The sequence below is a fragment of the Aspergillus neoniger genome (genome assembly GCF_003184625.1).
Source record: "Aspergillus neoniger CBS 115656 unplaced genomic scaffold BO87scaffold_23, whole genome shotgun sequence".
Classification (NCBI taxonomy): Eukaryota; Fungi; Ascomycota; class Eurotiomycetes; order Eurotiales; family Aspergillaceae; genus Aspergillus; species Aspergillus neoniger.
In genome coordinates, this window is record NW_020291151.1 from 262,886 (window position 1) to 286,229 (window position 23,344).

General features: G+C 53.5%; 9 protein-coding genes across 9 annotated transcripts; 5 read left to right on the forward strand and 4 right to left on the reverse strand.

Moving 5' to 3' along the window:
- Nucleotides 1–22: 22 nt before the first annotated feature.
- Nucleotides 23–2,715, forward strand: BO87DRAFT_338180 (putative MFS transporter). Its single transcript, XM_025620583.1, has 8 exons — nucleotides 23–525; nucleotides 595–666; nucleotides 725–857; nucleotides 915–1,019; nucleotides 1,077–1,701; nucleotides 1,754–1,769; nucleotides 1,822–1,939; nucleotides 1,988–2,715. Exons 1-8 carry the CDS (start codon nucleotides 442–444, stop codon nucleotides 2,473–2,475), a joined length of 1,641 nt encoding a protein of 546 aa, XP_025478057.1. The 5' UTR covers nucleotides 23–441; the 3' UTR covers nucleotides 2,476–2,715.
- Nucleotides 2,716–2,870: 155 nt separating this feature from the next.
- Nucleotides 2,871–4,527, reverse strand: BO87DRAFT_427575 (kinase-like protein; the record flags this gene model as incomplete). The annotated part of the gene is made up of 5 exons (XM_025627412.1): nucleotides 2,871–3,077; nucleotides 3,149–3,313; nucleotides 3,379–3,668; nucleotides 3,788–4,131; nucleotides 4,211–4,527. The coding sequence occupies 5 exons, from the start codon at nucleotides 4,525–4,527 to the stop codon at nucleotides 2,871–2,873; spliced, it is 1,323 nt and encodes a 440-aa protein (XP_025478058.1).
- A 1,046-nt stretch (nucleotides 4,528–5,573) lies between these two features.
- On the reverse strand, nucleotides 5,574–9,074 carry BO87DRAFT_408057 (putative GATA transcription factor (AreB)). Its single transcript, XM_025626119.1, has 6 exons — nucleotides 8,979–9,074; nucleotides 8,773–8,811; nucleotides 7,661–8,019; nucleotides 7,370–7,463; nucleotides 6,800–6,988; nucleotides 5,574–6,704 (listed from the first exon to the last, which is right to left on the reverse strand). The coding sequence occupies exons 1-6, from the start codon at nucleotides 9,027–9,029 to the stop codon at nucleotides 5,985–5,987; spliced, it is 1,452 nt and encodes a 483-aa protein (XP_025478059.1). The 5' UTR covers nucleotides 9,030–9,074; the 3' UTR covers nucleotides 5,574–5,984.
- Nucleotides 9,075–9,757: 683 nt separating this feature from the next.
- BO87DRAFT_408058 (uncharacterized protein) lies at nucleotides 9,758–17,018 on the forward strand (the record flags this gene model as incomplete). The annotated part of the gene is made up of 4 exons (XM_025626120.1): nucleotides 9,758–11,524; nucleotides 11,582–12,430; nucleotides 13,460–14,192; nucleotides 14,242–17,018. Exons 1-4 carry the CDS (start codon nucleotides 10,028–10,030, stop codon nucleotides 17,016–17,018), a joined length of 5,856 nt encoding a protein of 1,951 aa, XP_025478060.1. The 5' UTR covers nucleotides 9,758–10,027.
- Nucleotides 17,019–17,533: 515 nt separating this feature from the next.
- Nucleotides 17,534–18,123, reverse strand: BO87DRAFT_417265 (med21 domain-containing protein; the record flags this gene model as incomplete). The annotated part of the gene is made up of 2 exons (XM_025626802.1): nucleotides 18,034–18,123; nucleotides 17,534–17,971 (listed from the first exon to the last, which is right to left on the reverse strand). Coding segments are annotated over exons 1-2 (480 nt in total), but the record flags the coding sequence as incomplete, so codon positions are not given.
- A 257-nt stretch (nucleotides 18,124–18,380) lies between these two features.
- Nucleotides 18,381–19,272, forward strand: BO87DRAFT_338187 (uncharacterized protein; the record flags this gene model as incomplete). Its single annotated transcript, XM_025620584.1, has 1 exon — nucleotides 18,381–19,272. A coding segment is annotated over exon 1 (834 nt), but the record flags the coding sequence as incomplete, so codon positions are not given.
- Nucleotides 19,273–19,330: 58 nt separating this feature from the next.
- BO87DRAFT_338190 (kinetochore Spc24 family protein) lies at nucleotides 19,331–20,159 on the reverse strand. Its single transcript, XM_025620585.1, has 3 exons — nucleotides 20,076–20,159; nucleotides 19,632–20,029; nucleotides 19,331–19,582 (listed from the first exon to the last, which is right to left on the reverse strand). Exons 1-3 carry the CDS (start codon nucleotides 20,100–20,102, stop codon nucleotides 19,405–19,407), a joined length of 603 nt encoding a protein of 200 aa, XP_025478063.1. The 5' UTR covers nucleotides 20,103–20,159; the 3' UTR covers nucleotides 19,331–19,404.
- A 143-nt stretch (nucleotides 20,160–20,302) lies between these two features.
- On the forward strand, nucleotides 20,303–20,994 carry BO87DRAFT_362488 (mitochondrial fission 1 protein; the record flags this gene model as incomplete). The annotated part of the gene is made up of 4 exons (XM_025621638.1): nucleotides 20,303–20,366; nucleotides 20,428–20,446; nucleotides 20,517–20,610; nucleotides 20,665–20,994. The coding sequence occupies exons 1-4, from the start codon at nucleotides 20,348–20,350 to the stop codon at nucleotides 20,992–20,994; spliced, it is 462 nt and encodes a 153-aa protein (XP_025478064.1). The 5' UTR covers nucleotides 20,303–20,347.
- A 525-nt stretch (nucleotides 20,995–21,519) lies between these two features.
- On the forward strand, nucleotides 21,520–23,116 carry BO87DRAFT_440059 (putative RING finger domain protein; the record flags this gene model as incomplete). The annotated part of the gene is made up of 4 exons (XM_025627955.1): nucleotides 21,520–21,689; nucleotides 21,741–22,282; nucleotides 22,334–22,771; nucleotides 22,828–23,116. Exons 1-4 carry the CDS (start codon nucleotides 21,582–21,584, stop codon nucleotides 23,114–23,116), a joined length of 1,377 nt encoding a protein of 458 aa, XP_025478065.1. The 5' UTR covers nucleotides 21,520–21,581.
- Between the last annotated feature and the right edge of the window lie 228 nt (nucleotides 23,117–23,344).

Below are 23,344 nucleotides of genomic sequence, written 5' to 3' on the forward strand. Positions count from 1 at the left end.
TAATTGATTGCGTGGGAGGGTGGAGTGTACTAAATTTCCATTGCTGAAAGGACATCCAAACACTAACTAGTTACTCACGTCGCTCTTTTCTTTTTCTGTTTCTCTCCCTTCTTCCTCTTCTTGCACTCTTTTCTGCCCTTCTTTTTTATCTTGTGTTTTTCTGTCCTTCCTTAAACTACCACCCCAACTTACTACTACTACTACTACACTACTATCATCCGTGGTGCGGTTATCTATGGTCGAGGTCTAGCCGGCCGTCCTTACTTCGCTCTCCTCCGGTTATCGTGACGTGATAACGTTTATCCACTGCACCACCATCCCGGCCAACGAACTACAAATACTAGTCGTCCGGCCACTGCGACCCTCCCCCGCATATTTCGATGCGAAGAGTTCCCTACTGGCCTTCCCCCGGTGTCTTCGCCCTTCCCATCCCGCTTCGCCATGGCCGCAGCCTCGCCCAATAAATCGAAGCGGATCGTTTCCGTCGTAGCGGCCACCCTGGTTGCTCTCGCGTGTGGTACCAACGTGCGCTTCTTCCCTTCTCTAGATTCATATGAAGCTGGCTGTGGAGCACGAGTCTGATATCCGTGACAGTATGCATACTCGGCATGGGCGCCCCAATTCGCGCAACAAATGAAGATCTCCTCCACCGAAAGCAACTTCATTGTAAGCCGCCCATTGCGCCCGTCACCCAGAGTTCAACATTAATTGATAATACTTCCAGGGCGCGGCTGGGAACCTGGGCATGTATGCCTCGGGAATTCCGTTGGGTCTGTTGACAGATGCTCGAGGTCCGCGTCTGACGACTTTCTTGGGTGCAATCACGCTGGGAATTGGCTACTATCCCATCTATCTCGGTATGCCCTATATTGAACCCTACAGACCTTGAAACTAGCTGACGTCGGCATATACAGCATACGTCAAGGGCCCCGGGTCGATGGCCATTATCTTCCTGTCGTTTTTCGCTTTCTTGACTGGCTTCGGAAGTTGCTCAGCCTTCTCAGCATCTATCAAGACATGTATGCCAAGCCTTTCCAATGGGTCTGTTAACTTGTATGGCTGACAACATCGTTTAGCGGCTTCCAACTTCCCCGATCACCGTGGAACAGCGACCGCTTTCCCCTTGGCCGCTTTTGGGTTGAGCGCGTTCTTCTGGTCCACCGTATCCTCGGTTCTCTTTAAGGACGATACTGGCCGCTTCCTCCTTTTGCTGGCTCTGGGCACCTGTGCCCTAAACCTCGTTTCGATCCCGTTTCTTCGTATTTTGCCTCCTAGTGAGCCGTATATGCCACTCGGACGGGGCAGGTCCCCTGGCGTAGAATCTCAGCGACTGCGCACTACTAGATCTACAGAATTCCGGCACAGCCTGGAAGAATCTGATGAAGCAGGTACGCAGACCTTTATAACCTATGAATCCTGTCCCGCAGCGCGCGAGACTTCGCACTCGGTCGTGTCGAGTCCCCATCACCCCGGCCACAACCCCGATATTGACGAAACATCCTCCTTGGTGTCCAAAGTTCCCTCACGCTCATCCCGAGAATTCCTCAACCAACACGAGGAGGATGACGATGCTCTCTCCGATGTTGCTCCTGAATCCCCTCATCCGGACGTTCGCGGCTTGGCGATGCTTCCGAAGATTGAGTTCTGGCAACTCTTTTTGACGATGGCGCTTCTTTCTGGAATTGGTTTGATGACTATCAAGTTAGTACCATTATCTTATCTTTGCTCAAAACCGATGCTAACCGTTCAATAGCAACATTGGAAACAGCGTAAGGCAACTCCGCACAATCCCATTCATGTCAGCTGACTGTATTATTGCAGGCCAAGGCACTTTGGCAGTACTACGACGACAGCGCAAGCCCGAAGTTTATTCAACAGCGCCAGGTTATGCATGTTTCAATCCTGTCTTTCGGAAACTTTATTGGTCGACTTTCTAGCGGTATGTTGGCACCTTCAATGCTCATAATTGGCTGCTAACCACCTATAGGTATTGGCTCCGACCTTTTGGTGAAGAAGCTGAACATGTCGCGATTCTGGTGCTTGTTCATCTCCGCCTTTGTCTTCACCGTCACCCAACTTGCAGGCTCCGCCATCTCCAACCCTCATCAATTAGCCATTGTATCCGGATTCACCGGTATCGCATACGGCTTCCTTTTCGGCGTCTTCCCGTCGCTGGTCGCCCACACTTTTGGCATCGGTGGCCTCTCCCAGAACTGGGGTGTCATGACGCTTGCGCCCGTGTTCAGTGGCAACGTCTTCAATCTGCTCTACGGCAGTATCTACGACCGCCACTCGATTGTCGAGCCCAACGGAGACCGCGACTGCCCAGATGGTCTGGCTTGCTACCAGTCTGCGTACTACACGACGTTCTTGTCCGGCGTGGCCGGTGTGGTCGTCTGTCTGTGGAGTATCCTGCACGAGAGACGGATCCACGGCGCGATGCACAAGAAGTTCGAACATGACAGACTTGCTTAGGATGGAAGAGTAGTTTGAAGCCTTAGGAGTAAGAGGCTGAAAGCGGTGACTTTTTTTTTGTCTTCCTCGTAAATATACCCAGGGGATATGTGCCATTTTAACAGGCAATTTGGTTGGGATTTTCAACATAGAGGGCTCACACAATTTCATATAGACAATCATTGGTTTTCATTCATAGTGTTTCCGATAATTTCATCATAAGGGCAGTGCAGTCATGTAACTCCTCTGAGGTGTTCAAATCTACCCATGTAGTTCCAGCCCAAGCACTTTAACAATACACGAAGCTACATACTCAATACTATCCCAACTATAGTCTACAATTGCGCCTATTCCACATTTATAGTATAGATACCTCAGATATTCCCACACATCAACACTATCTATATAATAATACATCAATAATCCTTCCCCCTAACCCACTCATCCTTCATCAACAACTCCCTCGCACTCGGCCTCTCCCCAGGAACCCAGCTCAACGTCTTCCGCAGGAACCGCAGAAAAAGCCTCTTCCTATCGCCCTCGAGTCGCGTCACTCGATCATCCAGGGATTCTTCAGGAATCTCTACGTGACTTTTCCAGTTACCCATAGACACACAATTAAACTGGTCAGTCAAAACCCAAGCTTTTCTCTAATATAGATACATACTAGGGATAGGTTAAAAAAAAGACATACCATCTCGATCCCAAAACTTCCAACTCTCCTCACTCCGCCCAAAAACTCACCCGGCGGATGCCCAAGCAGGGCTATAATCTCTGCGAAGCGACGAGCATGATCATCCTGTGATATCAGATCTGGAGCATTGGTGAAGAGGTGGGTTGATTGGAGTAGGGACCATGCCTTAGCATCATACATCGTTAGTCTACTTCAACGGAGTTGATAGGTAGGTAGTTAAGGAGCTGTACCGTCTGCCCCAAAGCCCATATATCCACCTTCTCATCCCATTCCATATTAAGCATTACTTCCGGAGCTCTATATAACCCCAGCATGATGATAGAACCACTAGTCTGCGTGCCCGTATCAATGGGAAGAAGTAATCTCGCCTCCCCCAGATCAGCGAGCATGGGTTCCCCAGTCGTGAAGGGCATTCCGCGCGTAGCGTAGATGGTTCTATTATCCGGAAGGTGTTTTCGCGGAGCAGGCTCGTTGAGCTCTTCCTCTTCTAGGTCGGTGAGGATTGAGGTGTCTTCGATGCCTAGGAGGATGTTGGTTGGTTGGATGTCTAGATCATATCTTACTTAGTAAACTTATACATGGATTAATGAGAGAGAGAGAGAGAGAGAGAGGAAGGGAGATTAGGGGTCAATGGTTCACCTGTATGAACCACATTAGCTGAATGGAGATAATCCAGCGCAATGAGCATAAACCGGATGGTAACGCGGAGGAGATCTTCTGGTAATGCGTTGCCCTCCAGGCATTGGATGTAATCGCAGATGTCCATTCCGGATGGTTGGTAGAGAATACATGGCTGGATTCCGTGGGGACCTTGGATTTCGAAGGAGTCGTGGATGAGGCGGGTGTATTTCTGGCCTACATGTTTACTCTGTTCGGCTTTGGTGTGGTGGGCTTGTTTTAGGTGTTTGGATATGCGGATCTCCGGGAGGTGGGTGTGTTGGGTGCTGCGGACGTGGAGTTTTAGGGTTAGGTAGTTGTTGGTTCTGGAGTGGTTGGTTAGAGTGGTTCATGGGGCTGGTGAGGAGTAAGTAGGTAAGTGAATGTGTGAAGTAGTACGCATACTGTAGATCACGACATAGCCAGACGGTGGATGAGGATCCGAAGCCGAGTTTGGTGATGACTTGGTATCGGGAATTGAAGACTTCACCGATGTGGACGGGGTAGAATCGCTCGGCTCGGTAGTCAGGGAGAGATTCTTCTTCTAGCTTGGGGATGTGATTGAGGAGTTCGTATCCTGTTGTGGGGAATGTGCGTGGTGGTGATGGGGATGAGAGGGAGCTTGTATGTCTGTGTTGACAGGGGTGGAGGGGAGAGGTGATAGGCCATCGCGATGGTTTGGGACGGCTGATTATGCCATTGATAGGGCTACAGAGACGCATTACTGTCTTCATAGCTTTCTGAGCTATCTAGATGGTGATGATTGAAGTGCTGACTTCATGGATAGAGAAACACGTGCTCTATGTCATGTGTCTAGTCCTATCGACATGCATCCCTGTTCTGCCTATTCGAGATAACTCCGATTATACTCCGTGCCCATCACTGACACTCTAATTCGATCCCAGCCAAGACTGCTCTACAAAGAAGATCTCCCGATGCCAGAATCTTGAATACGCCCTTACATTCGTTAGAAAGATAGGAAGAGGCAGCCAGATGCCTATCCATCTACCTCCGATAAGTACTAGAGCCAACGAGCATTGCGCTCCAAATGGCGACATCCCCCTACATGCACTAAGTCATTACCCATCATTACCCCCTCACCTACCTATACACTCTATCTAACAATAAACCCAGATAACAATAATCCCATTAACCCAACAATAGGTTAGTATAACCGCATCCCTCTCCTTCAAAAGCGGGGAACCCTCCAATCAGCACACCCCCGACCGTCGGGAATCCGGGTAATAAGCAACCCCCAAGGGCCAGATTACCCTATATAGAAGTATAGATAGATCATAGATAGGATGAAAATCTGCTTACGGTTATACACAAGCAATTCCTTGAGTGAGGAGATGCCGATCAACGTCGTATCCCCGACGGACAACAAATCAGGTTGGGCCAATAATAAAGGGAGGATTTGCGTGATGGGCAGTGATAAGGGCAGATTGCAGATTGCATTGTAAGGAGGTCGGGTACAATTCCGGGTACTCCGGACTCGTGACCAGTGCACTTCGTCCATCGCACTGATAAGGAAGGAATCGGATCGACGGAGTGGAGTAATGAGATGAGATGAGATGCCCAGGTTGGGGGTTTCATCATTAAAGTGGGATGATATAGGGTCGGTGGTCTTAAGGATTAGGTTAGGTTGGGTTACAATGGGGATACTGTGAAGGTTTCCTTCCGCCTTCGGAAGTATAGTATGTGGTCACTCGGTACTGTTGCATCGGATGATCGGTATTACGATAGACAATGTTGGAAGAAGACAGTAGTTAGATTCAGGGAGTTAATAATAACACGAATTACTTTGAACACATGTAAACCCTTTACAGGTCCTTTTCTTTTTTTCTCTCTTTCTGAGGGGTTTTTTGTGCGGTCGGGCTGGGATGAGGAGGTTGGTGCAGGCGCAGAATAATCTCTCCCCGACTCATATCGGAAGAAATAGGATGAGTAGAAGAAGAGAATGGGGGAAAGTGGCTCGAAAAGAAGGTTGTGTGATATAATTAGGTAGTTAATCCGATATACAGCCAGCCAATGACAAGACTCGTAAAGGGTATCAAAGAGACCGGGGAAGATCAGAGAACGCAGCACCGCAGACTGTGTGCGCATTTGTTTACGTCGGTGCTGCCCGACGCACGTATGCGCGTCCATCGTCCGAACAAAGCCCCCCTCCCGTGAGGCCTTAGACACTCTTGGGGGATTTTGTCGGCGATTCCGCAGGTTGCTCCACGACGTCGGACAGCCGCATCCGCTTGGCCAGCGGCTCGCCGGGACTGTCATTGCCCGTCGGGTTGGCAGAGGAGGTCTGTTCGCTAAGCTGTCGCTCCAGCTCAGATATCCGCCGTTTCAGATCGTCTTCGCGCCGTTGGGCCTCCTCCAGAGACCGCCGGAGTCGTACCTCGGAGTCCCGGACGATCATCTCCGATCGGCGCGCAGTCGCGCCGCTCTGCTCCAGTTCCGTCACCCGGCCCCGGAAGAGTTCATTGATAAACTCCAATTCGCTCACGCGAGTCTTCAAAGAGGTATTGGCTGCGAGCAGTCCATCGTAGGTCTGTGGTGACTCGAGATGGCGGTCCACAGCCGCCGAGGTCGCCGTGGGCGAGGGCTGGCGCGGCTGCACCGAGGGTAGCGCATTCGGCTGGCTGAGACCATGATCGCCGATTGTGACACTATCGAACATGTGCTGGGGCGCAATGTTGGCATTGTGTTGCGACTGCGGGTGTGGTTGTTGCATGGAAGGGATACCAGGCGTTTCGGTTCGGGAGACGGGTGAGTTGGATCGGTCGGAATGGCCCGGTGATGCCTTCCGCGACGCGCGACGGTATCCTTGGGACCCCATGGGCGGCGTCCCTGCTTCGGACCTCGAGGTAGACAAGCCATTTGTATCGATAGCGCCGCCGGACTGATAAGAGATTGATATGGATGTTAGCGACCGTTATCTCAGGATCACGACGACAGTATACAGGCAGGGAAAATTTTTCTAGACGACCGACTCACCTTACGCTTGGGGCCCTGACCAGCAGTCTTGACCCGGTTGCGACTCTTGATGACATCGGTCTTTAAGCTTATCGGACGGGGCCTGCCATGTAATTTGAGGAACAAGCCACAGGCGTTGCAAAGGACGGAGCCGAGTTCGTCTCTGCGCCAGAGAGGTGTCGTAGAAGTGCCGCAATTCTGGCACACAGGCTGTAATTGAGGACGTTTGTGATCAGCCAACGTGGTCGCCATTGTTTTTGGAGCAGTAGGATTGCGCGAAGGAGAGGGGAGGGAAAGACAGAAGATGGGGAAGCGGACTGATAGTGGATGGAGGAGGAAGAGCGCTGGGTTGATAAGATCGGGAGAGATTTGATGGGCTGGCGCGATAAGGAGCAGGTGGTGCGGCGCCAAGCCCCCAGCGGCTGCTGATAACAGCAGATTGGATTGGCACAGAAAAAGAAACCCAGGAAATTAAGGGTCACCCTGAACACCAAAAATTTCACCCCAAAGCAAGAAGGAAAAAGCAACAAAACCAGCGTAGCTCGATAAAAACCATCGTCCTCCGATGATAAGATCGTTTCAGTAACTTACAGGATTATTGCCCTGCCCACCAGTAGTGGCAGCCGGAGAAGATGTCGCGTATGTCATATTGGCCATACTGGGCTGCGCATTGCTACTCGAGGCTCTGTACACGTAAGACTCGTCAGCATAACCAGAGATACGGGCGCATTGGGCGTGTGAGCATTCAAAATTATCATATCGCCCCTTCGGATATGGCAGGGGAATCACGTATGATCTTCACTGCGATTCCCCTCTCATTCCGTCACCTGGTCTCGTCTATGCAACATCGCATAGGGAAAGGTTCTTGCTAGGTACACATACCGCAGATTGGAAGTGGGCGCGGATGCGACCGAGGCCAAAGCAGAGAGTCCAGGCAGAGATGGGCCCAGAGAGCTGGGAAAGGCACTACCGTTGCTGCTACTGCTCGGGCTGTGGGTGTATTTATCTAGAGAACTCGCCTCGGGAAGCGTTGCAGAATACTGCGATGACGCTGATGATGCTCCCGCGCCAGTATCCGTAGTCGATTGACGTGACCCCGATTGACTGTCAGTCGAGGAGGAAGTATGTTTGTAGTTCGAGTCTTGAGACTGCGAGTTCGACGGCGACGGCGGACGAAGGGCTGGGTCGATGGGCGACGCCCGGAACAGGAGTGAAGCCACCGTGGAGGTTGTCGGAGGGAACTAGCTAGAAATCCGGCCCCAAATGACCGAATTGTAGACGATTCGAGGGGAGGTTTTCCGTCGTTCCGGGAGTGGTATACGACGGTTTGGGAGGAAAGATTGGTGCCGTTGGAGAGGACCAGCCACGTCTGAAAGGGAGGAATGATATGGAATGTCGTTCAACTTTTTCTTGGTTGATCAGTTTTGATCAAACGATCAATAGACTTTTTCCAAGCCCGAAATGATTTTCTTTTTGTTTTTGATAATTGCTTTTGTCCGGCCCAAGGGACATCAGAGATTATACTCCAGGAGTAAAAGATCTCAACACAAGGCTGTCTCGGGGACAAGTTGCTGCAAGTCGACCCAAGGAGCGATTGCTGAAAGGAGCGACAAGAAGGTGAAAAACAGAAGGATTCAAGCGGATTGACCGGAAAGGAATCATGCGAAAGAAGCTGATAGGGTTTGGGGAAGGGGATTCGAGACAAATCTGGAGGGGAACAGGATGGTCGGGAGGGAGAAGGAAGATCGAGGGTTGATTATCGGGGCTGCTATCGCGCGTCGGAGGCTATCGATTATTTATCGAAATGGCTCTGCGGAACCGCCGCTTGGCTGGGCCCAGCCGAGTCTTGGATACTCAGATTAAATCTTGGATAGGGATCCGTCACCCGTAGGAATTCCTCCTTATCACCTCCTCCCCAGTCAGTCCCGGGCTGTTGCTATGCTATGCTTCTGCTCTCCAAGGTTTATGCGCCTATCTAATAGTATGCGCGGGACGGGCCCGGAATGAATCTTCGCAATGTTGTTGTCGCGCCCCTGCATGCCCCTTTCCCACCAGCCTAGTATTTACTGTGATCGCCCCTGTGTTCTTTTGTCTTTCAAGCTTGTCCTTCAATGGCCAGAGACCATCATCACTCACGACTTTTCTATAGTGGAGTGGAGGCTGAGGTGGAGCTGAGCGTCAATAGCAGACGATAGTTGACCGGCAGAGTGGCTGACCAGGACTCATGCTTGCTGTGATCGGAATCAGTCATGGTATTGCTGATTGGTGCGCAATCACTCGACTGTTGACGTTCTCCATTATAGCAATTCTTCATACATCATGCTACTGCACCTCGTTTTACTCTATCGGTCCATGTCTTAGATCGTAGCATAATCTCGTTGGAGGGACGAAGCCATGGCGCGCATATCGCGTGGAGTGGAAGTGCTGGAAAACGGCTGCCAGTGTCTGCACGGGGTCAATGGCAGTAGCTGTGGTCGATGAACTGGACGACAAGTATCAACCATAAGACCCCGATTTATCTGGCTCAATTGAACAGAGCATGGCTGTTACTATTTGTAGAAACAGAGACTGCGGAGTGAAGTAGTAGTTTGTTGTGCTTTCTCGCTCAACCCACTGACTCTCTGGATCAGAGGGGAATTGACAGCTCTAATTGAGCAGCAACCTTCTTGGTATCTCTCCCCTCCCCCAGAAAACGTCTATTCCTTCTCCGGGGAAAAGCATCGCGTTGCGAGCCATCGATAATTCAGGGGCTTCCGTGAAGCTCGAGTGGATCCCAGCGGCACGATACGACCAGTGGTGGCGGTGCGGTATGGTATGGTATCCGGGGTGTGGCTGATTTGGACCCTGACTGCCATGTGCTTGACTAAGCCGCCGTAATTGGTGGTACGGTGACGGTACGAGTGGTAATTGCGGCGAGCGGCCACTTCTTCAAGATGACAGCGGCGCTGCCTCGAACTCTCTCTCCGGCTCTGGATTCTTGGAATCTGCTCTCTCCCTCCCTCCCTCTCTCTGTCGCTCTCCCTACCTCTCCGTGGTCGGGGACTATCGCTTCTACTTTGTCTTTACTCGTCTCTAATCCAGTAATGGCTTGAGTTTGTTTATCAATCATCCTTCCCCTTCTCGCCGTTCATTATCCACCTCCTACCTTAATTCTTTCCCTTGCCCCGTCGCCTTCATATGGTCCGAAAGTGGTTGCCTCCCGACTCGACTTGTCCCATTATTTTATAAACTATCTCGCTTCCATTCACTATGCCCAAAAGTAATCGGCCAGCGACCTCGGGTTACGCCCGCTTGGCTCAAGAGGAGGAGGATAGAGCCAATGACTTGTACGATTATTCCGACGATGACGACCTACACGCCCCCAGCACGATTTCCCAGTCCGCCCCCCGATATGCTCCCATCTCCTCCCGAGCCCAGATGCAGGCCGCCGGCCTGTCCACACCTCCCGAACACCGTCGACGACTGAGTGGCCACTATCGCCGAGGACGGAGGAATTCCGGGGTCGACATCAAGGCCATCAATGCCCGTCTCGAACGGTGGGCGGAGGAGATCGCCTCCAAGTTCAAGATCAACCGTGTTAAGGGCAAGACCTTCGAGGAGGAGAAGCTGGAGATCTATCACTCTGTCTTCCAGGCTCCCGACGGAGTACGGCCCATCTCTGCGGAAGCCCTTGAGTCGGATGAGATCGAGGGGGCTGCGCGCAGAGCCCGGGACGAGTTCGAGGAAGTCGTGGAGAGTGTCCGGATAGCCATTGAGATGGGTGTCCATCCGAGGATGATCTCTCAAGGAAGCTCTGGTAGTTACTTTGCGCGCAATGCCGAGGGTAAAGTTGTGGGAGTGTTCAAGCCCAAGGATGAGGAACCATATGCATCCCGCAACCCGAAGTGGACCAAATGGATCCACCGAAACTTATTCCCCTGTTTCTTTGGCCGGGCATGCCTGATTCCTAATCTGTCGTATGTCTCGGAAGCCGCGGCGTATGTTCTCGACTCGCGTCTTCACACGAACCTTGTCCCTTACACCGATATTGTTTGGCTATCTTCGAAATCCTTTTTCTACGATTTCTGGGACCGCAGGAAGGCTTGGATGGGCAAGAGGCCGCTTCCTCCAAAAGCAGGCAGTTTCCAGGTCTTTTTGAAGGGCTACAAGGATGCGAACCTCTTCCTGCGAGACCACCCTTGGCCAGATCAGACCAACACTGGTTTCCGAGCGGAGGATGCCCCGAAGCGCAAGAAGCGGCCGTGGAGTGAAGCTTGCCGCCCCTCCGGCGTCCATTCCGATGACGAGGACGAAGAAGAATATGAAGACGGTCAGGCGCGCACGCCATCCCCCCGCGAGGAAAGCCGAGAACGGCGGTTCTACTGGACGGAAGGCTTGAAGCAGTCGTTCCGGGAAGAACTGGAGAAGCTTGTGATTCTCGACTATATCATGCGGAACACAGATCGTGGATTGGATAACTGGATGATCAAGATCGATTGGAAGACTGAAGAGGTTTCCATTGTCGCTGACCCGCCCAAGCCCAATGGAGCTCAAACACAAGAGGATGATGAAGATATGCCGCCTGCTCGTCCCGTTTCTGTCAACTCCAACGGAACGAGTGCAGCTCAGCATCCTTATCGGCGACGTGAAGCAATGGTTGCCGTTAGCCGTACTGGGACCCCATTGAACGCAACCGACCCTCAGGTGACCGTTCAGATCGGAGCCATTGATAACAGCTTGTCGTGGCCATGGAAGCATCCGGACGCCGTAAGTCCACCGTCTTGATAACAACGCGATGTCACAAACCCTACTAACCTGTCACAGTGGCGAAGCTTCCCGTTCGGCTGGCTATTCCTTCCGGTTTCTTTGATCGGTCAGCCGTTTTCGCAGAAAACTCGCGACCATTTTCTGCCCCTTCTTACCTCGACGGCCTGGTGGAGCGGGACTCAAATGGCCCTCCGGCGGGTATTTTCGCAGGATTCCGATTTCAAAGAGAGCATGTTTGCTCGACAGATTGCAGTCATGAAGGGGCAAGCCTGGAACGTAGTGGAAACGCTGAAGCACCCCGATCATGGTCCGCTGGAGTTGACACGACGGACGCGTGTGTGCGTCTGGGATGACTTGGTGGATGTTCCAGTCGCGATCCCCCTCCGCGGGCCGTCCACTGATGCGCAGAAACGGAAGGTGAAGAGCTATGAACATTACGATAAACACGCCAGCTACGATCCCGACAACGAGGAGATGGACATTGGCGCCGCTATGTCGTTTGGTACTGGCCCTGATGTTGACCTGCTGGGGTTGAGTTCTCCTCCAAATGAGCTACCTAATCCGAACCGATTCGAGCTCTCCCGCGGGCGCGGGTCCAGCTCGGGACATGCTCGGGCCCAGTCCGGCAGCCCTGCTACGATGGGCGACTATCGATTTGGGCGCGACAGCATTGACGAGCTGAGCCAGGGACGAGGCCTAGACCGAAGCTGGGCGACACTCCCTCCCCGCCCGGGCCACCGGCACCAGAAGCACAGTTCGGTGTCCAGTGCGCGCGGGCAGGCGCATTTGATCTGGAGTAGCGACGACCTGGAAGGCGACCTGGGATATGCCGCCGCAGAGGGAATGGAGGGCAACCAGCGCAAGGTGATTGTCGAGCGACTAGAAGCAGTTAAGAGCAAGAACCCGGTGTTTACCTGGTGTTAACCCGGTTGTTTGCTTGCGATCAGTCAGGATCTGCTCTCTATCGGCGCAGGTCCCATCTCATCTTTCCATTCTTCTTCACATTCTTCTTCTCTTCTTTTATTTAGCGTGTATCATGATAACCTGGCATGAGGAGTTCTTTTGCAGGGTCTGGTCCTTGTTGGAAAAATCTTGATGGTTTAGTCATAGAAATGGAAGTTGATCTTCGCGAGGGATTTTTGGGCGGTTGCCTCCTTGTCTGTCTACCTTATACATAATACACCAGTATATAGTTTTTGAAGTACATTTAGAATTCTAATACAAAGTCAGCGATGGTGTAAGAGTGCTTTAGATTTTTGGGAAAGTCAGACCTCTTATTATCCTAGTTATATAGAAATCTAGATATTGATATCAGACGAATATCCGCAGGTGAAAAGTGGGCACTGAAACAGCGCCGACCGAGGAAGACCCGCAATCTTATCATGTATCGGTGGTTCCTCGTCACGGTCAAGCAACTAGATTGATACTTCCTACTAATTATCTAGTTACTCTCTCTCTTCTTTCCTCTGTCATTCCTCACTCTACCATCATAACTGGCTTGCTTCTTTCGGCGCTTCCTCTTGCCCGGCCGATCATTTCATCCTGGCCGTAAGATGGAAGAGATCTGAGCTCCCCCTCACACACTCTCTCACTTGACGCTCATCCCTACGCCGCCACCACCAAGGCTACCACCACCACTACTACCACCACCACCAACTAACCGGACTGCCGCCCTCCGAGTAGCTCTCTCTCTCTCTCTCTCTGTTGGATGCTCAGCCCAGCCTTTCCCTCCACCTGCAGCAGGCAATCCCGACTTTCTTTCGAACCGATCTAGATGTCCCTCCCAGTCTCCCCGCCATCGTCTCATCCGATCCGTGATCAGTCACTGGGCCTAACACTCTACGTCGCACGCGTGTCTCGGGCACCTGCATCCAGTATCGAATCATGGCTTCCCACGCCGCCATGCTCCTGGACCCGCGGGCCTACAAGAAACAGCTTCAACAGCAGCAGCAGAAAAACAATGGTAACTCCCCGGATCCCACTCGAACCCCATCGGATCGCTGGAGCGATGGACCCAGTGACCATCACCAAGAGGACCATCACCACAACCGTCAATACTCCTTGCCTGCCTCGCTGCGTTGCCCCTCCCCTCCAGATGACCCCATCGACTCAGACACCAACGAAAACTCACTTTCTCTTCTAGTAGGAACAAGCGCCCAACAGGATCCGTCGTCCTCGCCTCAGCGCACTGTCGTTGCGCCGCCCGCGGGAACCGCCTCCGCAGTGCAGCGGCTTCTAAGTCCCCGGCGCCGTCAGCCGTCGCAGCGGGCGAGCCCCAGGTCAAAGTCCAGATCGCAGTCACTATCTACAAGGTCGCCGAGTACCCGCGATACCGGGAGTTCGTCGCCGCAGCAGCAGGAGGCGAGTTTGGAACCCGCGCTGGATGTGGAGTTTGCTAGTGCTCAGTTCGAAGAGCGGACGGACGGGAAACGGTCATCGGAACAGCTGGATGAGACGCGCCACGGGAGTTTAATTGAGAATATGTACGGGGTGGAGGGGCGTTCGAGCCAGCTATACAAGAGGGTCAAAGTAGAAGAGAATGGGCCAGGGTCTGTGAACCACAAGTTCACAGGCGTGGGCAATACGGGCTTGGGCAATTGGATGAAGGATGGTCGTTCGAATTCGAATTCCCCGGCCGTGCTGCCTGATGTCGTTGACTTGACTACTGGTAGGATGATGGATATGTGGGTTGACATAATATGCTGACTTTATATTAGATGCGTCAGGGCCAGCGACTGATGACGACGATGTGCAGGTCACCGGCTCAAATGACCTCAGTCTTCAGCGGGTCTGCTATGGGAAGATTGAGAATGCTACGATTCAGGCGCAGTTGGTTCCTAAGCCTTCGTCACAGACTATCTTTGGCGACTCCACGCATGACTGGCCTTCCATGAAGCTAGGCGTGCATCGCCAACCGGGCCAGAACAACCGGATCGAAGTGTCAGACCCCAACGGAAAGATATTCGGGACGGTTGATGCGAAAACAGCGTCGGTCGTCGTTCCGCTCCTCGATTCGCCGGCTCTGAAGGTAAATATCACCGCCCGTTTGGACGTCCGGAGGAGAAAAGACGACGAGTGGCCCTGGGCGCCTTGCTCATATGCATACCGAGCCTCCGTCAATCTGTATGGTCTGAGGAAGGATGCAGAGCTTGTGGGGAAACATCTGGGTCAGCATAATGTCTGGCTGGGGACGCCATTTTCGGTGGAACAGGGCGTTCCTGTGCACAATCCACATGCAGAGAGGCGACGGGCTCAAGCGGCGATGCTGCCTGCGGCAGCTGCGAGGGGCCGGGTGGGAGTCAACTATGAAGTGCGAACAGCCGAAGAAGTAAACGACGCCGTGATGAAAATGTTCGATCAGCTGCAGAGCGCCGACAATTTGCCCGAAATGGACCCTCCGTCTTCTTTGAACACGCCGTTGCTTCGGCATCAGAAGCAGGCACTTTGGTTCATGACAGAGAAGGAAAAGCCACGCAGGTTTGGGCCCAAGGAGGCGGACAATAACTCGCTCTGGCGGGTGGTTTATCGCCAGAATGGCAAGAGGCGGTACCGTGAAATCATCAGCGGGATGGTGCTAGATGAAGAGCCTCCACAGAGTCTGGGAGGACTGCTGGCGGACATGATGGGGCTGGGTAAGACCCTGAGCATTCTCTCCCTAGTTCTGTCTTCCCTAGAGGAGGCCAACCAGTGGGCGGATCTGATCCCAGATCCCGAGCTTGTCCGCAGCTTGCCGGGCATCCGCAATACCAAGACGACGCTGCTGGTGGCACCTCTCAGCGCTGTCAACAACTGGTCCAATCAGATCAAGGAGCATCTGAAGGAAAATGCGCTTTCGTCCTATGTTTTCCATGGACCGACCCGGACCAATGACGTGGAAGAATTGTCCAAATATGACCTAGTGATAACCACGTACAGCATCGTCCTCAGCGAGCTGTCTGGACGAGGAGCAAAGCGTGGCGTCAGCCCTCTAACCAAGATGAACATGTTCCGCATTGTGTTGGATGAAGCGCACACAATCCGCGAACAGAGTGCAGCGCAGACTCAGGCCATCTTTAAGCTCAATTCCCAGCGGCGATGGTCCGTGACCGGGACGCCCATCCAGAATCGCCTCGAAGATCTCCTCTCGGTCACCAAGTTCCTGGGGCTCTTTCCTTATGACGACAGAGGGCGGTTCGGAATACACATCCTCAGTCGGTTCAAAACGGGCGATGCATCAGTGCTGGCCAGCTTGCGGGTGCTGGTAGATTCGTTCACGCTCCGCCGGGTAAAGGACAAGATTGATCTTCCGGCACGGCACGATAAGATCATCGTGCTCAACTTTACGGAGAAGGAACAACAGCTGCACGAGTTCTTCCGGAAGGAGTCCAACGTCATGATGCGGGTGATTGCCGGTGAAGAGCAGTCCAAGATGAAAGGTCGCATGTACCACCACATCCTCAAGGCGATGATGATCCTCCGACAGATCAGTGCGCACGGCAAGGAACTGCTCGAGCCAGACGACCGCAAGCGCATCAAGGGCATGAGCGTGCACGATGCCATCGATCTCGAAGAAGGCGCAGGCGACGCTGCCGGAGCCACCGACAAAAAGGCTTACGAAATGTTTACACTCATGCAGGAGACTTCCGCAGACACATGCGCTGTATGCGGGAAGCGCCTGGAGGAGCCAAGCTCCGATAATGGCACGACCGACAGGCAAACAGCCATGGCGATTCTGCTGCCGTGCTTCGATGTCCTGTGTCCAGACTGTTTTTCGGGGTGGAAACCCGCTTTCGACCGTCCGGTGGGCTCGGCGCACGATATCAAATGCCAGGTGTGTGATGGCTGGATGCCAGCCTCGTATTCCACGATCACGGTAGGTGGACTGCAGGAATACCTTGTGGATCAGGCGCAAGCCAAACAGAGCCGACGACACGGAAAGACGTTAGGGGAGTACGAGGGACCACACACGAAGACCAAGGCGCTGGTGGCGCAGCTCCTGGAAACAGCCGAGGAGAGTAAGAGCCAAGGGCCCGGGGAGCGGCCGATCAAAAGCGTGGTGTTCTCGGCGTGGACGTCGCACCTGGACTTAATTGAGATTGCGCTGCGCGACAACGACATCAACGGGTTCGCACGGCTCGATGGGACGATGAGTCTGGCAGCGCGAAGCAAGGCGCTGGAGGAGTTTCACAGTAACCCGGACATCACGGTGCTCCTGGCGACGATCGGGGCCGGCGGCGTGGGTCTGAACTTGACAGCGGCGTCCAAGGTGTATATAATGGAGCCGCAGTACAATCCAGCGGCAGTGGCGCAGGCCGTGGACCGCGTACATCGCATCGGGCAGACGCGCGAAGTGACGACAGTACAGTTCTTGATGAAGGGCAGTATTGAGGAAAAGATCTTCGAGCTAGCGAAGAAGAAGCAGCAGCTGGCAGATCTGAGCTTGAACAGGGGCAAGCTGGACAAGAAGGAGGTGCAAGAGCATCGCATGCGCGAATACCGGAGTTTATTCAAGTGATGGTGACATACCGATGATTCCTTCATTCCCTAGTGAAGCACCATATTCACTAGAAGGAGATGCTGCGCTCATACTGATAATACTGGTTTGATACCCGAGAGGCGTTTGGTTGATTTACTGCATTCCTGGATTTTTCACCCTCATTTCATGCATCTGGATTTGTTTCCCACCCATTCATTTGATCTGATTGGTCTTATCTCCTTTTGCTATGTGGTCAATTCCGTGATACACGATAGAGGAGAACGGAGGAAAGGAAAGGAAAGGAAGAAAGAAAGACAAAGAAAGCTAAGCTAAGCTAAGCTAATTAGAAGACGCAAGTCAACTTCATACTCCATCATATCCAGCCCAACAAAACAAGACATCAGTTACTTAGTAGTATCATATATCATAAAAATCTAACCCCTAGAATAAATCCCCCTCTCCACCACCCCCAAAACCCCCTCCAACCTCCTCCTCAACGCCCCCAACTCCCTCCTCCTCTCCTCCCTCACCCCCTCCACAACCCTCAACTCCCCCTCCAGCTCCCGAATCCTTCTCTCCTGCTCCGCCTCGCTACTATCAATCCCGGGCAACACACTAATCAAGTACTCAATCTGCTGCTCCTTAATCACCAAATCCCGCGCCAACTCCCTCTGTCGCGCAGCAAACGTAGCGGGGCTGTCCGGCGCAGGTAACCCTTCTGCTGTCCCATCTGCGTTTTGTTGCTGTTGGTTGTCTGCATTCTGTCCCTGGCCCGGGGGGTTGGTGCTGTCGGGTGGTGGCGGCGACGCTTGCGATTGGGATTGTGCTGCTTGGGGCGCGGACGCGGGCACCGGGGGTGTTGATGCGTTCTTGGGAATTTTTGCGAGGAGGGGTGCGGCGCTCGGCGTTGTGGATGTTGGGGGCGGCGTCGCGGGGATGTTGTCGTGGTAGGTTGTGAGGTAGCAGAGGGTTGCGTAGAATTGGGTTGCGAGCTGTGTTAAGTTGGGTTGGGTTAGTTGGGTCTGGGTTGAGGGGATGGATGGGGTTGTTGTACCTGGTCCAGGCAGGTTTGGAGTTGCGTGAGGATGTCTGCCATTGTGTTTTTTTCTCTCGTCTATTTCTTGTTGGTTTGTTTGTGGCTGTACTGTAGTGGACAGTAGAGTAGTGTAGTTGTGAGGATTGTACAACTAGTGACGATAGGTGATGGTGGAGTGGAGAGTGAAGAAGTGAAATGAGAGAGAGAGCTTAAGCTAATCTCCGCTCCCCGATAAGTTTGAATTCCGCCCGATAAACCCCAAAATTTAAAGTATTTCCCCAACTTCTACTCTTCTCCTCTCCAGGTACGTCTATCTCAATCTACTCCGCCATTTATTTCGGTAAATACTAGTACTCAATTAACAACAGTATACACACACGCATCCAATGCACCTCTACAGTCTCTTATTATAAGAGAGAAAGAATGACAACACTATCCCCCCTAACCCGCCGTCTCTACAAACTCCCCCACCCCCCAATCCCCCCATCCTCATCATCCCACACCACACTCCCCTCCTTCCTCGCCCACGCCTCACGCACCTCCCTCCCTCCCACAAGCACAACCTACATCGGCACCCACTACGAATACACCATCCAATCCACCCTCCGCTCCTCCGCGCTCCTCCTCCACCGCACCGGCGGCCGCTCCGACGCCGGCACAGACCTCGTCGGAACCTGGCACCTCCCCGCACACGAACACCCGCCGCGCGTGCTCGTGCAATGCAAAGCGCTCAAGACGAAACTCGGGCCTAATATCGTTCGCGAACTCGAGGGCACGTTCGCATCGGCGCCGGTGGGATGGCGCGGGACAGGCGTCATCGGGATGCTGGTTAGTCCGAGGGAGGCGACGAGAGGCGTGCGGGAAGCGCTGACTAGGAGTCGGTTTCCGTTGGTTTGGTGCCTTGTTGGGTTGGAGGGGAGGGTGAGGCAGGTACTTTGGAATGAGAGGGTCGAGGGGGTTGTCGGGGATGGGTTGGGGGTCGGGGTTGTTTATCGTGCTGATGCTGGTGAGCAGGATGCGGAGGCGAGGGTGACGTGGGATGGGGAGGAAGTTCCGGGGGTGGATGAAGTGGTGGAGAGGATGGAGGTTATGCAGAGGAGGTGGTTTGAGTTGTGGGGTGTTGGGGAAGAGAGGTGGGAGGAGGTGCTGGGGGTCGTGGAACGGTTGTTTCCGTTTGAGAAGCCGTTGTTGTATGCTAGGGATGGGAGGGTGAGTGGGTTGAGTGAGGAGGAGAGGGAGGTTGTGAGAGGGGAGTTGGGGAGATGTTAGTCTACGTGTGTATAGAGCATAGTTTAATGTATAGAATGTAATAGTAGTCATAGTATTGTCATATCAAGCCAGGGTATATCCGTAAACGCCGTCCAAATTGTCCATCCTCACCCAACGCATCTATCCCTGCATCGTCGACCAGAAGTAGTTTGAATAGAAGAACCGCGAGAACTTCGGGTCAATGTTCACCACATGCACATCGCCCTTGCGACTATTGCGGATCACCGCCTTGGTGAAGTTGCCCGCGTCGTCGGCCTCGATGTCCACTCCTAGAGACCGGTAGATTTTCAATCGCAGCCTATAAAATAGTTAGTCGGCGTATATACTTTCTATGAGAAGGTACTCACAGCGTCGCATCATCCATCTCACGCTCCCGGCGCGTCGGCTCATCGCCTTCCAACCCCTGCGCCTCCAGATCGGCCAGTCGCTCCTTCAACATCTCCAGCTCGCCCTCTAGCCGCTCACTCTCAATCTCCAGCTCGGTAGCTGACTTGGCAATACGGAATTTCTTCGTGTCCAGCTCGACCATCTCCGCGGCGTGCTTGCCGGAGTCATGCGCCGTCACGGCCTCCTCATGTTGGGCCGTCAGGGCGGACAGGTGCCGGGAGAGCTTGCGCAAAGCTGATTCGGCTTCGCGCGTGCGCAACTCACGCGATTGCTGTAGCGCAGCGAGCGAGTCATTGATGCGGGTGACGGCTTGTTTATCGGGGTGGATGTTGAAGTTGCCGATGGTGTGGTTGATGAGCTGGAGAGTCAGCAATAAGCATGATTAAGGGGTGAAAGCGACATACACCAGCGGGATTCTCGTCGAGCAGCATGATGACAGTAGATCCAGGAGTATATACGTTGTAATGTTAGATATCGACCTTGTAGTACTGATAGCAATGGCAGCAAATACACTCCGGAAGTGGAGAGATGTTTGTTGTTGGAGCAACCGCCACCGCCGCACGCACCGCCACAGCGCGTGACGCCAGGCAGCCCCGGCCATGATTCCGAATCTTCTCTTGTCGCTGCCGGCCAAAAGTCTTCGTCTTCCCACCAGATACATCGATATTTCTTCAGAATGGGCTCTAATCTTCCTTGTGAGTATTTCTCTCCCCGTTGGTGCTGGTCCCTCTCCCTCCGCTAACTGCCTGCATGCAGATGCCGCCGATGCTGAGAGGTCAGCGCTTTTCCCCCATCGAATACTCTACCAATACCCCAGAACCAGCACGAAGCTAACCGGTGCACAGTCCGCTAAAACCAGCGGAACTTCAGGTGCTCCGCGCCCAGTATGAGAAGGAAGGTGACTACGTGGGAATTCAGACCAAGTTCAACTACGCCTGGGTAGGGACCGGCAGATATCCCGATGCAAGTCCATTCGGCTGACGGCATGTATAGGGTCTGATTAAATCCAACGCTCGGGTCGAACAACAAGAGGGTGTTCGTCTGCTGTCGGAGATCTTCCGCGCTGCGCCTGAACGACGTCGCGAATGTCTGTACTACCTCGCGCTGGGCAACTACAAGCTCGGTAACTACGGCGAAGCCCGTCGGTACAACGATCTACTGCGTGATAAGGAACCCGGGAACCTGCAGGCCGCTAGTCTAGGCCAGCTCATCGATGAAAAAGTGTCCAAGGAGGGCCTGATGGGTATTGCCATCGTGGGTGGGCTGGCGCTGGCGGCCGGCGTAGTGGGTGGATTGGTGATGCGGGGGGCAAAGAGACGCTGAGGGATGGCAGCGACTGTGAATTGATTGTTCTGGGTGCATGAGTGTAAATAAGGCTGTTCGGGTGTTTTTATTCTTGCATTGGGGCGTTCTGACAGCAAGATTGGATGCGTGATTAATGTTAATGGATGCTATCACTACTACCACTACTACTTTACCTTCAGCTGCGCCACAGGTGGCTAACGTCATCCCGAGTCGCTTCTTCTTTCCTGCTTTTCTCTTACTTTCCTCCATCTTCTCTCCATTCTTTCTCTTGCTGTCATCTGATGTCGGTATCTTTCTGATATCTAGCATATCTACCCGTCGGATGATTCCCATGCTCTAAATCTTTGTCCCCGTCACGCCCGTGGCCCTTGTGGATGAACGAATGCGTGCCCAACGAGCCATGAATGACGCTGCATTGCGCTGCTGCTGCTGCTCTCGAACTATTAACCACCATCACTGCAACATCCCTTCTGCCTGATTGATTCGTCAGATCTTGTCTCCTGCACCACCATCTGACTAGTGTCTACGGTGACAACCTTCCACCCCACCTTTCTATTGTCCCCCTCTCATCCACGCCTCGTTTCGCCGTTGGATTCCGGATCGCCATGGCCGACGTGGGGGACCGCATGTTCTGCCATGCTTGTGGCGGCGTCTGGCTGCGCGAAGCTCAGGGCATGATCTGTCCGCACTGCGAGTCAGACTTTACTGAAATTGTACGATCTCTTCCGCTATCACTTCCATGCAACCCTATCTGACCATCCCAGATCGAAATCCCGCCAGATCCCGACGCCGAGCCCCCGCCCTCATTCCACCGACCCCCCTCGCCCCCCGCCGCGGCCAACGCCCGCTCCCCGAATCCATGGGCAGACCACAACCCCTGGGCACACCAGGAGGAAGATGATGATCTCGATCAAGGCTGGGGTCCCGGACATGGGAATGGATTCACCCATCGCACCTATCGGTCTCCGGACGGCCGCTTCACCTTTTCCACCACAACCTATACCCATGGCCTCCGAGGGGGGTCACCTCCGACCCAACAGCGACAGGCAAATCCCGATCCACTAATGCCGATGGTGCAGGGTCTAGATAGCATCTTCCATGGTCTCGCAAGCACCTACCGACAGCAAAATCGCCCAGGCGGCCAAGCTCAAGCGTCAGGCACAGATCGCGACCGCGGGAGGACACTGGGATCTTTTGCCTTTGACATCGAGGCGGAGGGCCGGACCGGCACGCGGGACGGCGGTCTGCACCCGCGAGATGCGGATGGTCCGCAACCGGTGAATAATCCTCTGCGGACTCTGGGCGAGTAGGTGCTGCCGATGACGTTGCTTCATATTGCAGGGCTAATGATTATCAGTATCTTGGAGCTGTTCCGCTCGGATTTCGGCACCAACACACAGGCAGGTGGCACTGGCGGCGTCCGGGTGATGACGGGGCCGAATCCCCTCGCCATGCTGTCCACGTTGCTAAACTTCGATCGTCATGGGGACGCAGTATACTCGCAGGAGGAGCTGGACCGCGTGATCTCTCAGCTGATGGAACAGAACGCCAACCGCGGAGCGCCACCACCAGCCCCGCCCAGTGCGATCCAATCGCTGCCGAAGAAGAAGGTTGACGAGGAGATGCTGGGGAGCGAAGGTCGAGCAGAATGCTCGATTTGCATGGACACGGTGGAGCTAGGGACTGAGGTCACGGTGCTACCTTGCAGCCATTGGTTTCACTACAGCTGCATCGAGCTGTGGCTGAACCAGCACAACACGTGTCCGCACTGTCGACGAAGCATTGATGCGCCCCAGTAAGATCCCTACCCTATGTTGCTTCATCACGCAAACCCTCTCTAACAGCTTGCAGAACCGAAGGCGCCAACAGTCCTCCCGGAAACAGACCGGCAGCAGAGGGCACAAGCGGCAACCCAGTAGTTATCCCCGACAGTCCGGAGCGCGAACGGACCCAACCATCAGCAGCGCGAGACGCTGCATCACCATCGGGTTGGAGCTCGCAGTCATTCTCCTCATGGTCATCACCATGGTCGGGCTCAGAGGGCCCAGAACAACAACAGCAACGTCGGAGTAGTCGAGGAGAGGGGTCCGGAGGGTTTACGGGGTGGGTACGCAGTCGATTAGGCGGAGGCAGTGGCTGATGGACGAGATGGGAGCGCAGCATACAAATTACATTTGGGAGATTGACGATTGATGAGGTGTATGTAGTAATGACTTGACTTGACTTCGCGGAGTTTGCCTGCTTTTTTATTGACATGACATGACATGACACGATGAAGATAACTATGCACACACGCATGCACACACACACACACACACACACACACACACACACACACAGACAGCATTGATACCTTATCTATACTATC